The sequence below is a fragment of the Mustela nivalis genome (assembly GCF_964662115.1).
Source record: "Mustela nivalis genome assembly, chromosome: 1".
NCBI classification, from domain to species: Eukaryota; Metazoa; Chordata; class Mammalia; order Carnivora; family Mustelidae; genus Mustela; species Mustela nivalis.
The window spans coordinates 215,067,175-215,089,049 of NC_139020.1; the positions used below are offsets into that span (position 1 = coordinate 215,067,175).

The 21,875-nt window shown below is 63.7% G+C and overlaps 2 protein-coding genes and 1 long non-coding RNA gene across 7 annotated transcripts; 2 read left to right on the forward strand and 1 right to left on the reverse strand.

The window, feature by feature from the left end:
- The first annotated feature begins 445 nt into the window (after positions 1-445).
- Positions 446-7,332, forward strand: LOC309843980. Of its 2 annotated transcripts, none has more exons than XR_014300444.1 (5): positions 446-630; positions 5,391-5,503; positions 5,666-6,006; positions 6,298-6,377; positions 7,132-7,332. It is a non-coding gene; the product is annotated as an uncharacterized lncRNA (long non-coding RNA). The 2 variants fall into 2 exon arrangements; XR_014300445.1 differs by having other exon boundaries at positions 5,883-6,006.
- KISS1R (KISS1 receptor) lies at positions 6,829-12,659 on the reverse strand. 3 transcript variants are annotated; one of them, XM_082690058.1, is made up of 5 exons: positions 9,969-12,659; positions 9,223-9,347; positions 8,613-8,748; positions 8,152-8,372; positions 6,829-7,866 (listed from the first exon to the last, which is right to left on the reverse strand). In XM_082690058.1, exons 1-5 carry the CDS (start codon positions 10,165-10,167, stop codon positions 7,423-7,425), a joined length of 1,125 nt encoding a protein of 374 aa, XP_082546184.1. In that variant the 5' UTR covers positions 10,168-12,659; the 3' UTR covers positions 6,829-7,422. The 3 variants fall into 3 exon arrangements, with proteins under 3 accessions (XP_082546184.1, XP_082546185.1, XP_082546186.1); XM_082690059.1 differs by lacking the exons at positions 9,223-9,347; positions 9,969-12,659 and having other exon boundaries at positions 7,070-7,866; positions 8,617-9,194; XM_082690060.1 differs by lacking the exons at positions 9,223-9,347; positions 9,969-12,659 and having other exon boundaries at positions 7,285-7,866; positions 8,152-8,321; positions 8,617-9,197.
- A 60-nt stretch (positions 12,660-12,719) lies between these two features.
- On the forward strand, positions 12,720-21,720 carry R3HDM4 (R3H domain containing 4). 2 transcript variants are annotated; one of them, XM_082728617.1, is made up of 9 exons: positions 12,720-12,865; positions 17,292-17,446; positions 17,991-18,115; positions 18,555-18,678; positions 19,153-19,238; positions 19,695-19,780; positions 19,863-19,918; positions 20,473-20,614; positions 20,772-21,720. In XM_082728617.1, the coding sequence occupies exons 1-8, from the start codon at positions 12,783-12,785 to the stop codon at positions 20,574-20,576; spliced, it is 819 nt and encodes a 272-aa protein (XP_082584743.1). In that variant the 5' UTR covers positions 12,720-12,782; the 3' UTR covers positions 20,577-20,614; positions 20,772-21,720. The 2 variants fall into 2 exon arrangements, with proteins under 2 accessions (XP_082584743.1, XP_082584742.1); XM_082728616.1 differs by lacking the exon at positions 20,473-20,614.
- The last annotated feature ends 155 nt before the right edge of the window (positions 21,721-21,875 follow it).

The window sequence follows — 21,875 nt, forward strand, 5'->3', positions numbered from 1 at the left end:
AGCCCGCACCTCCTAAGTAAGCAGTCGGGGCTGGAGAGGGTCGCCGGGGACCTGCCCTCCCCACCCGGCGCTCCGCTCCCCGCGGGGCTCCGGAACACAGCGCCCGATTCCGGGGAGAACGTGCGATAAGAACCCGGAGTGCAGCCCCCCGCGCGCTGAGGGACCATTTCCTTCCGCCGGAGGGTGGGGGGCAGCGCTCCCTCGAGACCCCCGATCGCCCTCGCGCAGTGTGGTGGGGGGGTGAGGTCTCCGAGGGGGGTCGCCGAGGAAACCCCCCCAACTCCGACCCGCTACGGCGGCCTCGTCGGTCCCGAACCCCCACCCCCGTCCCTGCCGAACTTTGGAGACCCCCTCGCCGGCTTCCCGGGCGCACTGCGCCCACCCAGGGCCGGAACCCGCGGCTTAAGAGGCCGGCCTCCCCCCCCACCCCCCCGCCTCACCGCGCAGGGCCCGCTCGGGGGGCGCATGCCCTGCGCCTGGCGTCCAGCCCTGCCCCGGACGCGCCTGGCCTCCGGCCCCGGGCCGCGAGCTGTGCGCTGCTGGCTCCCGGCCGCCGCCGGGTTTGTGCCGCGCGCCGACTCACCGAGCCGCCAGCCGAGTCCGCGTCTACACCCCCATCCGACCCGATTGGTAAGAGTCTCCCCGCGCGCGGCCTCCCCCGCCCCTCCCCTCCCCCCGCCGGCGCGCTCACCGCCCCGCAGACAAATCACCGGGTGACAAATCGCTCTCAGATGCAAATACCTCGCCGGTGATTCAGCGCTGCGGCCCGGGACGCGGGGAGGGGTCTCGGGAGGCCCCCTCCCCCTTCCCGGACGCCCCCTCGGCCCCCGCACTCGGTCCGAAGACGTACCAGCAGCCCAGGGGTGTTGGGGAGTGGGGGGAGAGTGGCCAGAAATTTTCAGGTCAGGGCCCCTTTAAATGATAATAAATAATAAAAAGGGAAGGGGAACAGCGACGCGGGAGGCTCCGCCCCCTGCCTAGGGACGGTGGGCAAAGTGCGCGCCGGGGCCCCGAGCGCACGGGGCGCGGAGGGCGCGGGCTGGACTGGAGCGTTGGGGGTGGGGGGTGGACCTCCGCCTGGGAGGGCTGGAGGGACCGGAGCCGGGCTGGGGACCCCTTCACCTTCTTACCCGGCACCGAGAATGGGCCGGCCCTGCCGAGCTCGGAGTTTCACCCCTGTCCCATAGACTGGCGACTTGACTCTAGTGACTGCCCCCCCCCAGCCTCCGCGGCCTTATCTGTAGAATGGGGATTAAACACCCGGTAGTGACTAGGGCTACGGGACCGAGAGCCGGAGCAGGCCGGGGTGTCAGGAGGGCACCAGGGCCCTGCGTTGGGGGCGCTGCAGGGTGGGCAGGGGTCTGGAGAGGGAATGGCTGATGGAGGGGGGGCACTGCTCCAGCAGAGTCGTGGGGTTGGTGGAGTGACTCGACTCAAGACGACCCCCACCCCCTCCAGGACTGTCACCCTCTAGGATAGACAAGATTATCCCCGGGGTGATAGGAACAGTTTTCTCCCTCTGAGCCTGCGAGCCTGCCGCGGCCTTGCGCCCTGGGCGCCGCGCGCCGCAGATCTTGAGAGACTCTCAGTGTCCCCAGAGGCACAGAGTAGGGCTGGGGGGAGGGGGTGTGTGGCCTCAGCGGGTCTGTCGCCCAGAGGCAATCCTCGGGGGCTAGTGCAGAGACCCAGGCCCAGCCCAAAGAGCCAAACGGGAGCATGGTGGGGGCAGGGGGAGTTGGCATGGGGGGCCCTTCTGAAGGGTCGGGCCCTCCTGCTGGTTTCTTGGGCAGCCCTGTGCCTGTACCCTAAGGCACACAGCCCTGACACCTTTTCAGGACATCAAGCCTCCCTGCAAATTGCAGGTTTCCTGCTCTGGGGGGGATTCCCAAGCCAAGGCGATGGGTGCGGGAAAGCTACCCCCAGCCCAGGCTGCAGCCCTGCCCGCCAGCCCCAGGGCCTCTCCTATTTAATGGTAGCAGGTGGCAGAGGCCTCCACCTTTAGGCTGTTAAACACCCAGCCCCAGCTGCCCGCCCCCCTCCCACCTCCACTGGAGACGTCTGCCTAAGGAGGGGAAAGTTTGGAGAGACCCAGGTGAGCTGGGTCCCCCCTAAGGGTCCAGGCCCCAGGCCCCACTTCTCCAAAGTGCAAGAGAGCCTCTCCCTTACCAAAGAGCCAAACAGATCTGAATGCACCCCCTGCCCCACCCCAGCTGGAATGCCGGGCCGCTCTGTGCCTCAGTTTCCCCCTGTAAAACGCATCTACGTCAATTCATTCCTTGCAGAATTGTTTTGAGGGTTCTGTTTACTTCTGTTCAAAAGAAGGGGGCCCGGTGGGGACACTCAGAAGGGCAGGTGGGGTGCTGCCCCTCCCCCACCTCCCAGGGGAAAGCTGCTGTCCCTGTTCCCCCAGAGGTGCCCAGCCCCAGAGGGTGAGGGGCTGCAGGATTCCCAGCTGCCTCCAGTGAGGGGGACCCTATTTTTAGCACCGGGAGGGAGCTGGGAATTGATACACAGACTTGCTGGCTCCACTGGGAGGGGCAGCAGGCCCAGGTCCCAGCCCACCTGCTCCCGACTTGGGGGTGGGGGTGGGGGGCCACACTCTTAAAAATTCACCCAAATCCCGTACTGTCCACCTGCCCATGTTATTCCTGCTCAAACATATTCCCACACTGGGGCCTTTGCCCTGGTGGCTCCCCTGCGGGAGTGCACTGCCCGGTCACCGGACAGTGCCCTGTCCCGATGCAAACTGCCGCCTCCGCTCCCGGAGTGGGGGGGGGGTCCCTCCTTGACCTCTCAGGGTCAGGTGTGCCCCCATCGCGTCACCCCGTTTTATCTTCATCCGGGTGCTCTGTTCTGAAATGTCTTGATTCCGTTAACCTTGCTGGATCTCCAACCCTCCAGGCTGTGCGTGGCACACAGTAGGTGCTCAATAAATGTGGGTGGGTTGGTTGGTTGAATGAATTCTTGCGTTCCCTGTCTCACCCCATGGGATCTGTGGTGTCTGTCTACACAGAGGTGGTGGGCAAATGGAACGATTCACCATCTTGATTTCCAAAATCAAGGCCAAACAGGCCTGGGATGGGGTGCTGGGCGGTGTCACTGAGCCCTGGCCCTGGCCTCTTGTTGACTTGTCCCTGTGAGCCAGGCTCCATGGAAAGGCAGTTCTTACAACTTTGAAAACAGAAAAGAAGCAAATGTGCCAGTAAGGGATATGTGATGATACATCCAGCCTAATTTAAAGTAATTTAAAGTAGATTTTTTCAAGTTTTTTTTTTTTTTTAAGATTTTTTATTTATTGGGGCGCCTGGGTGGCTCAGTGGGTTAAAGCCTCTGCCTTCGGCTCAGGTCATGAATCCGGGGTCATGGGATCGAGCCCCTCGTCCTGTTCTCTGCTCAGCCGGGAGCCTGCTTCCTTCTCTCTCTGCCTACTTGTGATCTCTGCCTGGCAAATAAATAAAATCTTAAAAAAAAAAAAAAAGATTATTTATTTGACAGACAGAGATCACAAGCAGGCAGAGCAGAGAGAGAGAGGAGGAAGCAGGCTCCCCGCGGAGCAGAGAGCTCGATGCCATGTGGGGCTCGATCCCAGGACCCCAGGACCATGACCTGAGCCGAAGGCAGAGGCTTAACCCACTGAGCCACCTAGGTGCCCCTTTTTTCAAGTTTCTAAAAGATTTTTACTTGTTTATTAGAGATGGGGGGGGGCAGAGGGAGAAGCAGGCTCCCAGTTGAGCAGGAAGCCTCCATCATGACCTGAGCCGCCCAGTCGCCCCTTTGTTAGTTTTTGTATCAACATAGTTATACAGTATCACATTTGGTACTTTTTTAAGGACGGGACTCATGAGACAAAAGTGTGTAAGACCCGGGAAGTCCATACTGCGGCTCTGCTTGACCCATCTTGCGGCGGGGAAACCTTCGGCCAGGGTCCGGGTTGGGGCACCCATGAGCGCCCCCCGCCCAGGCGCTGCGGACTCCTCGGCGGAGTTGAGGCCGGAACCTCCGTGGGGCGCGCGCACCACCTGCCGGGCACCTGCGGGGCTGCAGTCAGGGGCGGGGCCGGCACAGGCGCGCCTGGGCTCCCGCGGGCGGCCGCCAGGTGGCGCCCTATCCCTTGACCACGAGATCCCCGGGTCAGACGGGGAAACCGAGGGCGCGGACGTCTTTTCTGCCCTGTAGCTCTTCGGGGCGCTCTGCGGTAGACCCGCTGGATAAGGGCGGGATCCCCGGTGTATTGCTATCGCACGGGACTTCCGTGTACTAAAAGGTTTTCGGGGCGCCTGGAGGGCTCAGCGGGTTAAGCCTCTGCCTTCGGCTCAGGCCATGGTCTCAGGTCTGGGGTCCAGCCCCGCGTCCCCCGCGTCCGGCTCCCTGCTCAGCGGGGAGCCTGCCGGTCCCCCACTCCCAAGTGGGTAAACATGGCCTCAGCAGAACTGAAAGTGGCCCTTCTGGTGCCCCCCGACCTCCCTGGGCTCACCCCTGTCCAGTGGCCCTGGGCGGACCCGCCTCCCCTCCCTCCTCCCTGGCAGCGGACTGTGCTGCCCGGCTCGTCGTCTGTGGCTAAGGACCCTCGTGGTCCTGAAATAGCTGCAGCGACCCCCGCCTGCTGGGACCGCGTCCCTCCGGGCTTAGAAGCCCCATGGGTCCCAGCTCTCTCGGCCAAGACCCAGCTCGTCCCTGCAGCGAGGACCTTCCCACTTCACCCTCCTCTGGCCCCACGGGCCTTAACCCACTAGACATGGCCTGCCTCCGGGCCTTTGCACTGCCTGTGCCCTCCGTCCCTTTTGCTCTTCCACCACCTCCAAGCTGCATTCACATTTCCCAGACTCACCTCCTCCAGCAAGCCTTCTTGGAACTGCCCCCACCGAGGCAGGTTCCCAGTTACTCACAGAGGGGACCCAGGTCTCTTTTCCCAACCTTCTTCCCTGCAGTCACTTTGCGTCTCCCCAGGCCGTTCGCCCCCTCTGTGGACAAGCACACAGGGACTCTGTAGAGGTTGCTCCTTGTCTCTGCTGTGGCCCAGTCCCCAGGGCAGAGCCTGGCACCCGGGGAGGGGCTCTGCAGACAAGATCCGGCCGAGCAGGCTCCGGAGGACTCTGCTGGATCTGCCTCTCAACCCCTGGACTGCGGGTGTTTTTCTGAGCTCACTGCAAGTCCTGATAGGATCCCCAGGTTCTCCCCGACAGCCGCGCTCGGCAGAATTGTGCTACCACCCTCCCTCCTCACCACCCCTCCCCCCTTTCCCAGGGCAGGGGCTCATCTGTCCTCCCCTCCCACAACAGCCTCATCACAAAGGAGCTGTTAGGTGGGCTCGCACATCAGGTAACATTGGGGGGTGTCTTTTTGTCCTGCGTGATTCTGGGAGATCATCCCGGGGCCACCTGTCTACACAGGGCACCCGCGACGACTCCCCTCTGAGTGGTGTTCCCTGGAACCAGCCAAACCCTTTGCCCACCTGCTCACGGGCTGGAGGACCCATGAGCTGTTCCCGCGGCGGTGACCTTAGGTAAAGCTGCTGTGGGAACATGTGAAGGGGTTTTGTGTAAAGGGACTTTTCATTTCTCCGGCACGAAGGCCCCAGAACCCCTTCTTTGCCTTATTTTTAAAAAAATTCAATTTCCAAAAAAATAAAATAGAACAAAGAATAAAAAGTCATCTTCTCCGGCAGCAATGGTGCCACTCCCTCTGCGCATACTTGTGTTAGCCCCCACAGCTTGCTTGGTGGTTTCTCCCACAAACGTGTACTCAGCCCCACTGTGCGTGGGGTCCTGGGACACAGTGGGGACCGCGACAGATAGGCGCCCAGCAGGTAACCGGAGGACGTCGGGGTTGTGGTGGGGTAGCAGGGGGCGCGTGGGTGAGAGGGTCCCAGGAGTGCTTTCCAGAGGAGCAGCAGCTGAGCTCAGACCTGACGGGCGAGTGAGAACAGCTGGCATGACCAAGGGACCAGCGTGTGCAAAGGCCCAGAGGCAGAGGGAAGGCGGCCGTTCCAGCAGCTGCAGAGAGACCGTGAGTTGGGGGAGCAGAGGTGGAGGCGGGGAGGGGGCGGCAGGGCCTGCGGGCGAAGGAGGAGAATTTCACCCTCTTGCTCTGCCCAGTCTGGAGGCTAGTGTTGGAAGCAACAAGCAAGCTTCAGGGACACCTGGCTGGCTCAGTGTGTGATTCTTGATCTTGATCTCAGAGCCATGAATTCAAACCCTGCGTTGGCTGTGGAGCCTCCTTTAAAAAGTTATAATAATAAGCTGTAAGCTTCAGGAGAATGTCAAAATGGCCCTATGTTTTGGCTTCTCGGTCTCACAGTAACATCTGGGACAAGCTGGATTGTTTGGAAGTCCACGACGTCCCCAGATCATCCGGGAGACCACCGGGGGCCCTGCGGGGTGAGTAAGCCTCTGCCCACAGGGCTGCTGCAGGGAGGCTGAGCTCACCTAAGCCGCCTGGGGGGGCGGGCTAGGGCAGCTCCAGGAGTCAGTGTGGAAAAATGAGGACATGGTGGGACCTGGCAGCCCAGGCCTCCGGGCCCCTGAAGGGCCGCCTCTTAGAAGCTCTGCCAAGGGATGAGTCTGACTGACCCCAGCGACCCGTGCGCAGCCTCCAGGCATGAGAGCAAAGCCTCCTCCGGCCTCCTGGTCCCACTGAGCCCAGTCACCCCCCAGAATCCTGAGTGACCGTCTGCTCGGCCGCCCTCTGTTTTGGGGAGGTTTATTACAGTCCCGCTTCTCTTGCGGGCAGCTCCGGGCGCAGAGCTCCGGCGAGGACCCGCTTCCCCAGGGTGCCCAATCCCCCCGGCAGGGCTCCGGACACGCGCCACGTGGCTGCACCAGGGCCTTATTTCTGTCATTTTATTTTATTTTTTTTAAGATTTTATTTATTTAACAGAGAGAGAGAGAGAGAGAGAGATCACAAGCAGGCAGAGGCAGGCAGAGAGAGAGGAGGAAGCAGGCTCCCCACTGAGCAGAGCCCGATGCGGGGCTCCATCCCAGGGTCCCGGGATCATGACCTGAGTCGAAGGCAGAGGCTTAACCCACGGAGCCACCCAGGCGCCCCTATTTCTGTCATTTTAAAATGCACGTGGTATTCACATTTTAATATTTCTGGACACTTGGATGAAGCTTACAATGTTACCCCTGCAAGGCCCTGTGTGGAAAATGTCTGAAGATGCTTTGGGGGAAATTTCCAGGGAGGGCCAGTACCCAGGTGTCTTCAGCGTCAGGAAACAGCAGTAACTCTGACAAGGTCTATAGCCCACGGGACAGCACCGTCGTGGGGAACCATCAGGAGGACAAGACATTTTCACTATGATTATGTTGCATGAAATAAAGACATTAATTATAACCGCGGAATAGCAGCTGCTGTTCAGGCAGCGCTTGTCCCTGAGGGCCCGCTCTAAATCCGAGTCGGCCCAGAGAGGGGCAGCGTGTTCCCTCAGGACGCACAGCCTGCGGGCTCCCCAGGGACACACGCAGGGCTCCCTGGCGTCCGGGTCCTGGCCGAGTCCGGGTGGGCGGCCAGGCGGTACGACTCCCTGCGGGGGGCGGTGGGGTGCGAGGGTCCAGACCCCGGGTGCTGCGGGGGCCGTGGGCGAGCGCAGGGGCAGACCCTGCGGAAGGCCTGCCGGAAGTGGGAGCCCAGGAAGGCGTAGAGCAGGGGGTTCAGCGCGGAGTTGCTGTAGGACATGCAGTGTGCCCAGGTCTTGAGCGCGTAGGCCGTGTAGCTGCGCGGGTGCCAGGCGCCCGCGGGGCCCACCGCCTGCAGCACCAGGAACAGCTGGATAGGGCCCCAGCAGGCGGCAAAGAGCAGGACCACGGCGGCCACCAGCCGAGAGACCTTGGCCCGCACAGCGCCCGCTCGCTCTGCCAGCAGCTGCCCCTGGTGGTGGAGGGAGGTGGTGGGAGGCGAGGCTGCAGGCGGCTGGGGCACCTCGTCAAAGCTCCCCTCCGTTTTCATTTGTATTTTATTTTACTTTTACCTTATCCTAAGCTCTATGCGCAACGCGCAACGCAGGGCTTGGACTCACCGCGGGATATCGAGAGCTCGCCGGGCACCTCCAGAGCTCCCCTTCTCGACCCCGGCACATTCTCCCGCTCGAGTCCCTGAGTCCCCGGCCGCACCCCTGTCCCCAACCCCCCCCCCAACCCCTTCCCAGCAGCACACCTGCAGGGAGCTGTTGGTGGCGGCGGGGCGGCCCAGGTGGCGCAGCATGGCCCCGTAGCAGGCGCAGGTGGCGGCCAGGGGCAGCAGGTAGAGCGCCAGCAGGTTGTAGAGCGCAAAGGCACGCTCCAGGGCGCGGCTGGGGAACACCTCGTTGCAGTAGGTGCGGGGCCCTGGCGAGAGGCGGTGCAGAGCGAGGACCGGCGCCGACACGGCCGCAGAGCCTGGACCACAGGGCAGCTTGAAGACCTTGCCCGAGGGACGAGGGACGCTGGGCGCCTCGGGCAGCGTCACCCAGGCGCGGGGCCCCCCAGGGCGCGCTATTTAGCTCACTTCCCAGATGTGCGCCCCACCGAGGCCCACGAACCAGGCCCCTTCCCGGGCCTTGGTGGGGGTGGGGATGCCCAAGGCACAAAGGCTTGTCCTCGAATCCCCATCCCCGGCGGCCCTCGCTCTGCACTCACCCACCCAGATGCCGAGGCTGACCGTCAGAGCCAGGCGGGGCGTGCGGCGGTGCAGGGCGCGCAGGGGGAACACGGTCACGTACCAGCGGTCCACGCTCATGGCGGTCAGGGTGGCGCACGTGGCCTGCACGGAGACCTGGGAGGGCCCAGAGCTGGGCGTTTCGCCCTGGGTCCAGCCTGGGCCCTGCCCTGTCTGCGCCCACACCGTGGCTCCCCCCAGATCTCCAGACACTCGGGCACAAATGGGACGTGTCTTGGGAAGGTCTCCAGGGGCCACGGGTTGCAGGGGCAGGAGAGGGGGCACCAGAGAGCGGAGGTTTGAGGGAGCCATTGGAGGTCCGCCGAGACCCGGACTGAGACAGGGGAGGCAGAGCCATCGTAGGATGGCCGGACGGACGCGCAAGAAGCCGCAGGACCCAGATCGCCCTCCCTATGCCCACCTGCGTAACCCACACCCGGTCCGGAACTCATGCACCTGTCGAGTCCTTCTCCCCGCGGCGGCGCGTGCGTCGGGGCCCCGCTTCTTCCTCGACCCCGCCCCACCCGGGGTCCAGCCGCCCACACCCGGACTCCGCCCCCGGGGGCCCCCTCCCTCCCCCAGCCCGTGCACCTGCTGCATGTAATTGACGAACTTGCACATGAAGTCCCCGAGCACCCAGGCGGGCAGCAGGTAGAGCAAGGCCGTGAAGGGCACGCAGCACAGCAGGAAGGTCACGTCGGTGGCCGCCAAGTTGGCTGCAGGGGCGAACGCGCGGGGAGCCTCACCACCCAACGCCCGGGCCCAGCCCCCTGGTCTCTGCCTTCCTAACCAGCGGGATCGCTCACCCCCGACGTCCTCAGGCAGAGAATTTGGGGCATCCCCCCAGGCCCCCACTTTTCCGTTGCAAACATCCCCTCTGCACGGGCTTCATTAGGCATTCAAGGGTCAGGCCGCATCGCGGCTCACCCCGTCGTCCCCCTGGAAGAGCCAGAGCACGGGGCTTCCGCATCCGCCTGCAGGCTGGAGGCAGCGGTGCCGCCCAGAGCCACCATCGGATGCAGAAAGCTGTGCACTCACCTGTGCCCGCTGGGCCAGCCCAGGGCACAAACGTGTGAACTGGGCCATGGGCCAAAGGTCGTACTTTAGCTCACTGGGCACGGGGTTACAAAAGCCCCATTTGGATCAGACCCTTTCCTCAAGGCTCAGGGCCTGGCTCTCCGGGAAGCCTCCCTCTGAGCCACCGTGCGCGGAGCCCTCTGGAGCTCTCGCCCGAGAGGGCAGGGACGGACGGCAGGGACAGGACCCGTCTGGGCGAGCCCCTCGCCTCAGGGGACCCCAGCGTGGCGGGCAGGCTCCCTGCAGTGCCCGGCGCTCACCTATGTAAAAGTTGGTCACCGTCTTCATTTGCTTGTGGCGGCAGATGACGAAAATGACCAGAGAGTTCCCAGCCAGGCCCAGCAGCATCAGCGCCGCGAAGAACAGCGGCACGAGCCAGGCGTCCACCGGCGGCCGCCGGGAGGCCCCGCCGCCCCAGGCACTGGCCGGCACCCTCCCGGAGGCGTTGGGCGCTGACATGGCCACGGTGCTCACGGCCCCACGGGCCTCTTCCTTGGCTGCTTCTGGGATCCCAGCAGGGACCCTCCTCCTGGCCTCCCGCTGGGCACACACCCCGGAGCACAGGGAAGGGTCTCAGCGGGAGGCCGCCGGGTCCGGAGGGCTGCTCTGCTGGGCTGGGCAGCTTCTCTGCTCCCCAGTCAGCCCCTGGCAGTTTATAGCCTGCTGCCCGCCCTGTCCCCGCCTTCCCCCCTCCTTCCCACCGCCCGCCATTCCCGTGCTCAGCCAACTTCTCCCCCTCTCTTTCCTCTCCTTCCACAGTCCACAGTCCTGGCGAGCGCACTGGAGGGGACAGGCTGAGGAGGGGTTTGGGGGCCAGGGGAGAGGGTCAGCTGCGTGGAGGCTGCTCTGGGTCCTAGAAGGACGATCCCAGCAGGAGGTAGAGACCCAGAGGACCGGCGAGCAGGCTGGACCAAAACACAGATGCAAGAGAAGACCCCTTGGTAGTGGCCATGACTTTGACCTTCAGAGTGCTTGGGGCTCAGTGGGTGGGCCCTGGCTGGTGGTGAGGCCAGCCCTGACCCGGGGCTGCGAGGAGGGGCACTGGAGAGCCGTGGGCCGCTCAGAGCAGGGCAGGGCTGCCCAGGATCTAGCCGTCAGCAGACTCCTGGTCTTGAAGAAGCTCCCTAGGACTCCACTGCTGTAACTGGGGTGTCTGCCTCCCACCCAAGCGACCGCCGGTAGTAGATACTCGCACTGGGGACGTGGGCACCTGTGACCCTGGTGGCAGGAACCAGGTGGAGGGCATTCTGCAAGGACACTGTTGACCCCCAAAACCGACACCCAGAAATGTACCCCAGATACTACCCTCGAGGCATGCCTCAGTGTGCCAGCCTGCTCCAGCCATGGCGGGTACCACGCAGAGACAAAAAGATGCCGCCATTGAGGAGACCGTAACTAAGAGGTGGGGGAGGGGAGAAATGGGGAAACAGGCCCTGGGCCCCTGCGGCACATCAGTCATCCCCGTCGGTAAAGACTGGGAGAGGGGTACTGCCCCTTCACCCTCTTTCCGCCTTCAAAATTATTCTCGGCCTAGAAAGTCAGCAGGCCAGGATGAGGAGACCCAGGCTTGCTAGGAAGAGGGACTCTTTTGGGGCCGCAGCTGAGTCCAAGGGCCTGGGAGAGCTCTGAGGGCATGGCTGGACCTTTGAGGTTGGGGCGGCGGGCAGCGGAGGCGGCTCCTGGGGCACCGAGTGTCCACGAGGGGGTTGGGAGGGTCCCGCGCAGGTTTCCGGGGAAGGAAAGAATCAGGCCAGAGTCAGGCCGAGGCCCACACTGTGCCCTCTCCCACCAGCACGTTCATGGAGCTAGTTGTCATGGGCCCGACCAGGCGACCAAAGGCTCCTGGCCCTCAGGACCCCCTGCCTGTCCCTCTGCCCAGAGGCGCCTTCTCCCAGGGTTGGAAGCACCATCGATTCCTGTGGGTCTTCTCACATTTATCTATGTGATGTCGCACAGCACCTGCTGTGGGGGCGCTTAGCAGCCCCTCCTCCTCCTCACACGCCTCCCAAACCTGTTGCTCTCTATTTGCTAAGGCGATCTGGTCCTGTGTCCTGCACCATTTCCAGCAGGCTGCGTGTGGGAGGTTATATCCCTGTGCTGTCCCGTGACATGGTCCTAGACCCCCCGCTCTTCTTGTAGATGGAAGGGGCTCTAGATTCCACAGCAGCTTTAATTCTGTACCCCATCCCCTCACTCCCCGTTGCCTCGGAACAAAACCCAGACCTCCCCTCCCAGGACCTCCAGGCTCAGGGATCCACCCTCTGCCGTCTACCCCCATCCCCTGTGTGCTCACTCATCACCCTGCTCTGGTGACTCAGGATGCCCCAGGACCTTTGCACTGGCTGTTCTTTTTGCCTGACATGCCCTTCTCACTTTGCAGCTGACCAGTCCCTCTCTCAGAGAACTCTTCTTTCCTACCCCGCTCGGTGGGGAAGGGGTCTGCCTTGGTCACTGCTGCATCCCCAGAGCCCATTACTGGGCCGTGCCCACAGGGGGCATTCCTTAAATGAAGAAATCCTTAAAGGTGAAGGGGGGTGGAAGCTGATATCCTATTTTTAGGCACGAGTAAACTGAAGCACCCAGCCCTGGCTCCGGGGCTGCCCTGGAACACAGGCGGGGAGGGGCTGGTGGGAGGAAAAGCCGAGTTGGTGCTGGGGGGCAGGGGAGCTGGGGCTTGGGTCCCTTCATCGGTCCCTGCCTCTGAAATGGATGTCCCCCCTCTCTCCTGGCTGCCCAGGCCGCAGTTTCCCCGCCGACCGGCTTCAGGGGCGGGGATCACGCTCCCTCCCCCCTCAGTTTCCCCGTCTGTTCCTCGCGGCTGGCTGTGCCCCTTTCCCACACCCGCAACCTGGAGGCTTGGCTGCGGTCCCCGTTCTCCGCCCCGGCTGTCCCGCTTGACCCCCGGGGCTGGGTGCCCGCCGCCCGCAGCCCGGGATCCGCCGGCTTCGTGGCCTCGGCCCCCGCCCGGCGCGTCCAGCCTCCAGGCTCCGCCCCGGCCCGCCTCTGGGCGCCCGTCACTTCCTGCTCGGGCCGAGAAGGCCCTGCCGGGCGGCGGCGACCACAGCGGCCGAGCCATGGTCGCCCTGGAGAACCCGGAGGGCGGCTCGGAGGAGGCGGCGGCGGCGGTGGGAAGCGCCCCGGGCGGGCGGCGGACGCTGTGAGCGCGGCAGGGCGGGCGGCCAGGCCTCCGGGGACTCCTGCACCCGCTCTGCTCCCCTCTCCCCTGCTGTCCGGCTGCAGCCCCAGGCCGCCCCGCCCCTTCTCCTGGCGGAGACCCCCGAGCGCCGTGGGGGTGGGGGTGGGGGGCTTTGTTGCCACCCGGGAGAGCCCAGTCGCGGCGCGTCCGGGTGTCTGGGCAGGGGGGGCACCCCTGGTCTGTGCGTTTATGTGCCTCCGGGGCCCAAAGATGCGCCCCCGGCCCGGTGCCCGGGCGCTGACTCGCGTTGGGGGGGTCTCCTGCGCCTCGCCCCCGGCTCAGGTGAGGGGTGCCCCTGCGCGAGGCACCCGGAAGCCGCTTTGCTGTCAGGGGTGTTTACGCACGGGCCGCTGTTCCTGCCCCCGGGCTGGCTAGGGAGCCCCCCCCAACCCCGCCAGCCCGTGCTTGCCTGGGGGGTCTCTCGGCCCCCCACCTCCCGAGCAGACAAGGCCCTTTGTTCACGTCCGGGTACTTGACAGATGCGACGCGTGGGGTGCCCCGAACCCGGGGGGCGGAGCCGCCCACTCTGGGTGCAGACCCGAGACCGGCTGTGCTGGAGTCCTGCTTAACCGGGATGTTCCCGCAGAAAACAGCCACCCACCCTGTGGTCCCGGTTTGTGGGGGGCAAGGAGGCTGCTGCCTCCCCCGCGGGCTGGCCCGGCTGCCTGGGCAGTACATGCCTCAGTTTCTCCATCTGTAAACCAAGGTGGAGTGGCGGCCTGTTCTCAGAATGGCTGGGAGGGGGAGGGGGGAGGTCTAGGACCCTGTGCCCAGCAGGAGGGAGCGGCCATTCTTTAATTATTATCTGAAACATCTCACTGTGTAATTTGTCTCATTATACATTTATTATTACTCCTTTGGTATCTCCCCCTGGGCCTTCACCCAGAAGCCATGTGGGCTCTACAGATGTGGATATTTTCCTTCTTTTAAGGGGCCTTACCCATCCAAGTGGGTATTAACCTGCCAGTGGGTCCCCACGGATGTCCCCAATGCTCCTTCACCTCTGTGTGTCTCCTGGGGGGGGGTGCGGTCACTGCTGGAGGCCCCAGGTGGCCCCACCCCAGCCTGAGTCACCTCTGCGCTCTGAGCCCGCCCCCTCAGTTTCCTGCTTGGGGAAATAGGTTCCTCTCTTGCCTCTTCCTGGGGGAGGGGACTAGTGCCAGAGAAAAGTATATTTTAGCCCAAGAGAAAAGGTGCTCAACCTGATTTGGCCGCTGTTTCTACCTGGACCTGTCCACTTTCGTGGGGCACAAGCAGCTTTCACGATGCAGCCATTTCCTGAGTCCTGTTGGGGCCAGGAACGCTAGGGTGCCCTGTCTGCGTCCCCAGTTTCCCCATCTGTAGTCTGGGAAATAGCTGACCTGGCCCTTGGCAGGTGCTGGGGACACTCCTGTTCCTAAGGGTCTGGCATGGCAGGTGAGGTGTTAGTAAACAGGTGCCTGGGCCAGCTGATTGGGCGAGCGGGGAGCAGCGCGGCTTCTCCCAGATGATGTCCGAACAGAATGTGCTGAGAAAGTTCACTGGAGGCAGCAGGCTCAGCAGGTGCAAAGGCCCTGAGGTCAACCGTTCCTGGGGGTTTGAGGCCCTGTGAGGGGGTCGCTGTGCCTGGAGTGGAGGACCCACAACCTTCATTACAAATCTGACTTACTGGGTATTTGTGGCTGCTGCTTCTGCTGTCCTCTCTCTCTCTCTCTCTCTCTCTTTTTTAAGATTTTATTTATTATTTGACAGAGGGACACAGTGAGAGAGGGGCAGAGAGAGTGGGAGAGGGGAAAGCAACCTTCACGCTGAGTAAGGAGCCCAATGCGGGGCTCGATCCCAGGACCCTGGGACCATGACCTGAGCCGGAGGCAGACACTTAACGACTGAGCCACCAAGGTGCCCCTGTCCTCTCCTTCTTGAGTGAGGGTCCAAGCCCAGCCGTTGGCCCTGGAGGCCACATGTTTCTTGCCTTCTGCTGGAATGTGGTTGACGTCAGCCACCTTGAGTTGGTGGTGGGATTCAATTTCCAGATGAGATCGGGCACGTTCAGGATGGTATATGGCTGTAGACAGGGACTCAACTTCCAGCGCTCAGCTCAGAGCATGAGGCCCACAAGAGGGTGACAAGCTCCCCGAAAGCCTGTGGGGCCAGGCACAGACCCCTGTGTTCCCGGTACTGGACAGGGCAGGGCTGGGCTTGGCCCTGAGGGTTCTGCGGAGCCATGCAAGGTGGCGGAGCAGGGCAGGGCCAGCTGGGTCTTCACTAGGTCGGGCGTGGAACTCTGTGGAGTCAGAGAAGCAGGAGGCTGAATGGCTCACAGGGCGTGTTCCCACTCTGACCAGGTCCCAATCCTGGTTCTGCCACTCCCATGAGGAGATGGGGAGGCCCTATTCCTCAGAGACTCATGTCCGCAGGGCTCAGCCCTGCTCTGACATCCCTGATAAGCGCCCCCCCCCATGCGGACTCTTATCGGCCGCAGCAGGCTGCCGCTCTGGGCTCTTTCCAGCTGCCAAGGTGCAGACACAGCACGGGAGCCCTGAGGAGGTGGGGGGTGAGCTGGGGCTGGCGGTGGGGGTGCTCAGGCCTCAGGGCATAGCCCTCCGGGGGGGCCAGCCTCACAGTCATTGGCTCGGTGCTGACTTGGTTTACCTTGGCCTGTCTTTGTTGGCGTCTCTGCCCCAGTGGGATCTGTGACATGACCTGTGCCTCAGCTGCAGTTCTGTATACTGGGGGTCAGCGCGGCTTCACCGCCCTCGTGGCATGGTAGTGCTGGTAAGAAGGAATGTTCCATCCAGGGATGATGCTGTGATCAACTGTGTGATGGGGGTGAGCTCCCCATAACAGGAGGAAACCAAGGAGGCGCTGCGGAGTCAGGCGGGAAGGGTGTCTGTCCTGGCCCTCTTGGCTCTGAGTATCCCCTTTCAGACCCAAGGGCACCCACAGAAGCCATTTTTCTCTTCACGTGGCCGGGGGTGAGCTGGGGTTCCAGGTTCCACAGTGGAGCATCCTAGCTGGGATTCGAACTCGGGACTGACATGCCAGGGTCCAGCTGTGCCTGCTGACAGGGTGCTGGTTCAGGTGTGAGTTTGTTCGTGAGGCAATGGCATGGATTTGGGGGGATCTCTTACCCACTGAGCCTTGGCAGCTCACCTGCTCTGCTGGGGCGTCCGTGGCATGGGTCTCAGCCTGTTTGCTTTTTGGAGAGGTCATGGCCATTCTGCACCGAACAGATAGATCCTTAATGCTGGGGACACTTTAGGTCTGTGTAGACCCCGAGGAGCACTGGCTTCCTCCCTAATCCTATGAGGACTCTCCTCCGAGAGGTTCTCACGTGGCTCAGAGGGGAGAGGCCGAACTTCTGCTTTTAGTTTGTGTCCGGGGAACTTTGGCTACTAGGAAAATGTGGGGGTACTTTGGACTCTGGGTTCCACTTGGTCTTGGAGTCATGGTTTTTTTTTTCCTTTGAGACCTCACCCCGCGTGCGGGGCATGGCCGTGAATGTCTACACGGGGATTGCCGCGTCGTGGGCGAGGGGGGCGGTTAGCTTTGAAGCAGAGCTGGTGATCAGAAACGCGAAGGGACACGTCATATAGCGGCCGGGGGGCTCTGGAGAAATTTTGACAGAGCCAAAGGGGGCGAGCGAGTGAGCCAGTCCGAGTCTGGGGGAGTGTGCACGGGGTGGGGGTGGGGTGGCGAGGAGGCCACTTGCCCTTGGCCCCTGGTCTGGGGGCTGCGGGGGGACAGGAAGGCCAGGAACTCCTTGCCAGGACACCTCCTTCCAGTGCTCTGCACGGGCCCCACCCCCCAGTGCCCCGGTGTCTGCAGGTGACCCTCCTGTCCCAGTGGGAGGCCCAGCCAAGCCGCTAATCCATCCCCACATTAATGCATTTGCTTGGAGGAGGGCAGATTAGTTGGGGGGGGGCCTCCGGCCTGCCTCTGGGCACATGGGGGGGGGACAGCAGGGGCTTGCACAATGGGCTCAGGCCTCACCTTGAGCTGCTGGAGGCTGTTGCCTGGTTTAGCGGCTGCTGCCCGGGAGATGCTGTCATGTCTCCTGAGATCCTCGCGGGGGCGGGTGGTGGTCCAGTCCCGCAGGCGCTGGGGCCCACCGGCTTGCAGTTAAGGGAGGAAGCCTGGGGGAGGCGGGAGGAGCTTTTCTTGGCCACCCACCCACCCTGTGGATACGGGCGCGGGTCTTCTCTTCTCTGGCCCCCTGCTTACTGATCGGACCTCCTGGGTGATGGGACCGTGAAGCACAATGGAATTTGGGGGGTCTGGGGTTGTCCATTGCTGAGGGAAACCAAGCAGGGGATGTCCTGGTCCAGGGGCCGATGGGCTTCTGCCTGGCGGTCCTGGCCAGGGTTGGCCCTGAGGCCTGCCTCCCCACCCCCACCCCGGCCCACAGGCCCCTTCCGCGCTGTCTGCCCACGCTAGCTGGCCCCCAGGCGAAGAGGCTGTCGGCCTCCAAGCGGAAACAGCATTTCATCAACCAGGCTGTGCGGAACTCCGACCTCGTGCCCAAGGCCAAGGGGCGGAAGAGCCTCCAGCGGCTGGAGAACAGTGAGCAAGGCTGGGCGCACCTCCTGGGGCTTCCTGGGGCTCCCACGAGAGTGGTCCGTAGGATGCTCCTGGGGCTTCCTGGGGCTCCCACGGGAGTGGTCCGTAGGATGCTCCTGGGGCTTCCTGGGGCTCCCACGGGAGTGGTCCGTAGGATGCTCCTGGGGCTTCCTGGGGCTCCCACGGGAGTGGTCCGTAGGATGCTCCTGGGGCTTCCTGGGGCTCCCACGGGAGTGGTCCGTAGGACGCTCTCATCGGCTGCTTTTGCCCCAGGCCGGCCCTGAGCCGGGCAGTGCTGGGGCAGGGCTGTGAGGCGCTCTGGGCATGGGGGCTTGGGTTCAGCAAGCCAGGGAGAAGCAGGCGTTCTGGAGGTGGAGGCTGGGGGGGTTCTGTGCCTTCTGTGAAACAGACAGCTGGAGCGTGGAGGCGGGAGACGGTGTGCGCCGGAGGGTAAAGGCCCTGAATGCAGAAGCCAGAGGTTTCCGTGGAGACATTTGGGGGGCCCAAATGCCACCCCCCAGCCCAAAGATCATCTGCTTCCGTCTAGCCCAGTACCTCCTAACCCTGCTGGAGACAGATGGGGGCCCAGCCGGTCTGGACGACGGGGACCTGGCACCCCCGGCAGCACCCGGGATCTTCGCCGAGGCCTGCAGCAATGAGACCTACGTGGAGGTGCGGCGCCCGCGCCCTCCTCCTGCCTCCCCTGCTCCTGTTCCCGCTTCCACACCGCACCGGGCCTGGGCCGGTCCCTCCCTCAGGAGCACCCATGGCGCCCAGCCCCCTCGGTCCCCTGTCCCCTGATGAACACCGGCTCTGCTTCCCTCGGGGCCCCACACCAAGCCAGAACTCCTACCCGCCCCAGAACTTTCCAGCACTCCTGAGTCCTCTGCCCATCACTGGGAATGAATGAGTCCATGGGAGGCTTAGCGGGTCCACGGCAATCCCCCGCCCCAGACAGGCAGGTCTGCGGGTACCCCATAAACTCTTGGCCAGCCCGGTGGGCAGATGGGTCTAGAGGAGTATGTCCATACACTTGGGGGCCCCCTGTGGCCATTGGCTAAATGGAGAACCTGGGACTCATGAGCCTGGTTCCTGCCTGCCTCTCTTCTAGGTCTGGAATGACTTCATGAACCGCTCTGGAGAGGAGCAGGAAAGGGTTCTCCGCTACCTGGAGGATGAGGGCAAGAGCAAGACGCGGAGGAGGGGGCCAGCCCGTGGGGAGGACCGAAGGAGAGGTGTGGGCCTAGACGGGAGGTTGGGTCAACCAGAGGAACGAAGGGGGGAACTGGCTGATCCTGTTGTGGGCGGGCCAGGGATGGGTGGAGAGGAGCCCCGGGGACGGGTAGGGGGGAAGCCTGGCGAGGGGGCGGTACCTGGGGTGGGTGGGAGGAGCCTGGGGTGGGTGGGAGGAGCCTGGCGAGGGGGCGGTACCTGGGGTGGGTGGAGAGGAGCCCTGGGGACGGGTTGGGGGGAAGCCTGGCGAGGGGGCGGTACCTGGGGTGGGTGGGAGGAGCCTGGGGTGGGCGGGAGGAGCCTGGCGAGGGGGCGGTACCTGGGGGATGGGTGGGAGGAGCCTGGCGAGGGGGCGGTACCTAGGAGACGAACGGGGAGGGGCCTAGAGTGGGGGCGGTGCTCCGGGGAACGCAGGGGGAGGAGCCTGGCTTGTGGGCTGGCCCGAGGCTTGCTCTCCACGCAAGGACATCTTGCAGAGGACCCGGCCTACACACCCCGCGACTGCTTCCAGCGCATCAGCCGGCGTCTGAGAGCCGTCCTCAAGCGGAGCCGCATCCCCATGGTGAATACCAGGCCAGGCTGCGTCTTTCTCCATCTGCTTGGTCTTTTTTGATAGATTTTCCTCCTCCCCTTCCTAATCGGAGGCGGTGTGATGGGAGGTCGCCCCATGCGGGTGGTGTTGGTGGAGACGAGGCAGGGGACAGACCAGACCAGTGTGGTCAGCGTGCAGGAACCAGGGCTGGGGAAGGGTTTTCCTCGAGGGTGGGGGGCAGGGACAGTGAAGGTGTGCACTGCGGGATGCGTAGGAGTCCACCAGGCAGAAGGCCCAGGAGGCCAACAGTATGGCCATATCTCAGTCCTGCTATCTTTGGGAAGGGTTCCGTAGCCTCCTGGAACAGCTCAAAGGCCACATTTGAACCGAGGCCTCCAGGCTCCAGAGGCTACCCTGGGCATGGGGCCTGGACAGCTTGTCCACAGTCCCGCGGTTGGCCTCACCCCAGGCCCGTTTCTCCCGCAGGGAACGCTGGAGACCTGGGAGGAGCGGCTGCTGAGGTTTTTCTCGGTGTCTCCCCAGGCCGTGTACACGGCCATGCTGGACAGCAGGTGAGTGGGTGGGAGTGAGCACCGTGTCGTCCGCAGGGGTCTGGCCCTGGCCCACGGCCACTTACCGTCTGTTTCCCTCCAGTTTCGAGAGGCTCCTGCTTCACGCCGTCTGCCAGTACATGGACCTCATCTCAGCCAGTAAGTGCTGCTGGCCTGCCGGGCCCCATCAGCTTGTGCGGCCCAGGGAAACCGAGGCCGGAGTCACGCAGGGGTTCGTCCCTCAGGGGGAGGCTTCTCGGGGAGGAGGGTGCCATGAGCCAAGGGTGGGTGGTGGCACAGCGTGTTCACGCATCAGAGCCCCCCCCCCCTGTGTGCCTGGCCCTGTGCTGGGCGATGCTGGGGGGGGCACAGATGCTCCCTGGGAGCCTGGGCCTGTGCAGGCGTCTGGGGCCCCCAAGACAGAGGCGGAGCTCTGTTTAGCTCTAGTCCCTCTGCTGTGACACGCAAGTGACATTGCAAGTGCCCCCTCCTGGGGCCCGTGTCCTCTCTTTTATAATGCGGGTGTCCTAGGGACGCAGTCCCCCAGGGAGGGTCCTCACAGGCCCTTGCTGTGTCTGGGTGCCCCATGGGGTCCGGGCTCTTCATCCTGGCGACCTGCCCGAGTTGCTGAGGAGCCGGTTTCCAGGGCAACTCCAGGCCGCCGCTTCCTCCTACCGGCTCCCTCCAGTGGACTCCGAACTTTGTTCCCGCAGAGCCAGGACCCAGGGGCGGGCCCGGTGCTTCTCTGCGGGAGCGGGAGCGGAGCGGGGCCGAACACAGAGGAGGAGGGGCCCTGAGCCGACCCGCAAAGGCCTGAAAGCGGGGCCGAGCTTGGGGGGCGCGGGGCTAGTTCAGGTGTGGGAGTGAGGGGAGGGGGGAGGAGGGAGGGAGGTTGGTGGCACGGGGCCTCGCAGCGCTGGACGCCGGAGGAGCCAGGAGGGGTGGAGATGGCGACCTGGGGACCCGGGACTTGCATAGTCCGGTCACTGCTGCCGCCCTGGCCCCCTCACAGGTGCGGACCTGGAAGGCAAGAGGCAGATGAAAGTCAGCAATCGGCACCTGGACTTCCTGCCCCCGGGGCTGCTCCTGTCCGCGTACCTGGAGCAGCGGAGCTGATGGCAGCCCCGCCCCGCCCCGCCTCCCCCCTCCCCGCTCCCGCTCCCCGCGCCGAGCACTGGCGGCCCCTCTCTCACTCTGGCCCCTTCCCTGTCCACCTGTCCCCTTAAGCGCTGGGGGCTGGGGCCCCGCCGGACTGGCCTGGCCTTGCCCCCCCGGCTCTGTTTTGCAGCAGGAGGCCCGGCCTGGTCACCTCCGCGTCCCTTCCTTCTGCTTTTCCAGCCCCGTTTGAAGCCTACGCGGGCCGTGAGAGGCTGGGTTTTTATCACTTTTAATGAATTCGGCATGATTTGTTGTACATTTTTAAATTTCCCTTTTGGGAAGAAAAACCAAACACTTGCCCCAACTGATAAATGGGGGGCTTTGTTCTAGTCCCTGCTTTAACCCCCCACCCAGTTTTTTGCTTGGTTGGTGGGGGGGGGGGTCCCTAGGGCTCTGCCCCCTTTTCCAGGAGCGTTCTGTCGTGTGTGCGTGTGTGTGCGTGTGCCCTGCAGCCCTGGACAGAAGCGACATCTTAGAGGCTGGTCCTACCACCGTTTGAATGTGTGTTCTCCCCTGGTGGCTCTTGGTGGCTCTTGGGGCCCTCTCTGGTCTGCACACCTCCTCCCTTCATACTGGGGAATTGGGACTTCCAGCCAGAAGCCTCTGCCCTCGGACTGCCCCATTGCCCTGTCCCCTTGCTCCCTCCCCGACCCGGCTCTGGCCTGTTGCCTTGGGGTGTCCTTACACTGGTCACCCCGGCATGTCCCACAGGAGCAGAGCTGGGGCCCACCCCTCCCGTGTGTGTGGCTTGTTGTGCTTTGGGAAAAGTGGAGAAATTCAATAAATTTCTGGTGCTCTGGTCACCAGCTGTGGGTTTTCCTTTCCTCCAGCAGGTGCTCAGGACGTGCTTAGGTCCTGGTCACGGAGGGCTGCAGGCCTCAGGGGATGAAGGTTCACACGGAGTGACCCTCCCCCCCCCCCGTGGGAGGCGGGTGTGTGGGGAGATGCTCCTGGGAGC

Bases quoted from the DNA above. Each gene is read 5' to 3' on its own strand.
- R3HDM4 (XM_082728617.1), top strand. From the start codon at position 12,783: ATGGTCGCCCTGGAGAACCCGGAGGGCGGCTCGGAGGAGGCGGCGGCG. The intron at 12,866-17,291 runs GTGAGCGCGGCA...CCCGGCCCACAG, and splicing joins CCGGGCGGGCGGCGGACGCT to GCCCCTTCCGCGCTGTCTGC. The intron at 19,919-20,472 runs GTAAGTGCTGCT...TTGTTCCCGCAG, and splicing joins CATGGACCTCATCTCAGCCA to AGCCAGGACCCAGGGGCGGG.
- KISS1R (XM_082690058.1), bottom strand. From the start codon at position 10,167: ATGTCAGCGCCCAACGCCTCCGGGAGGGTGCCGGCCAGTGCCTGGGGC. The intron at 8,373-8,612 runs GTGAGTGCAGAG...CCTGTGGTCCAG, and splicing joins CAGCCTCGGCATCTGGGTGG to GCTCTGCGGCCGTGTCGGCG. The intron at 7,867-8,151 runs GTGTGCTGCTGG...CTCCACCACCAG, and splicing joins CCACCAACAGCTCCCTGCAG to GGGCAGCTGCTGGCAGAGCG.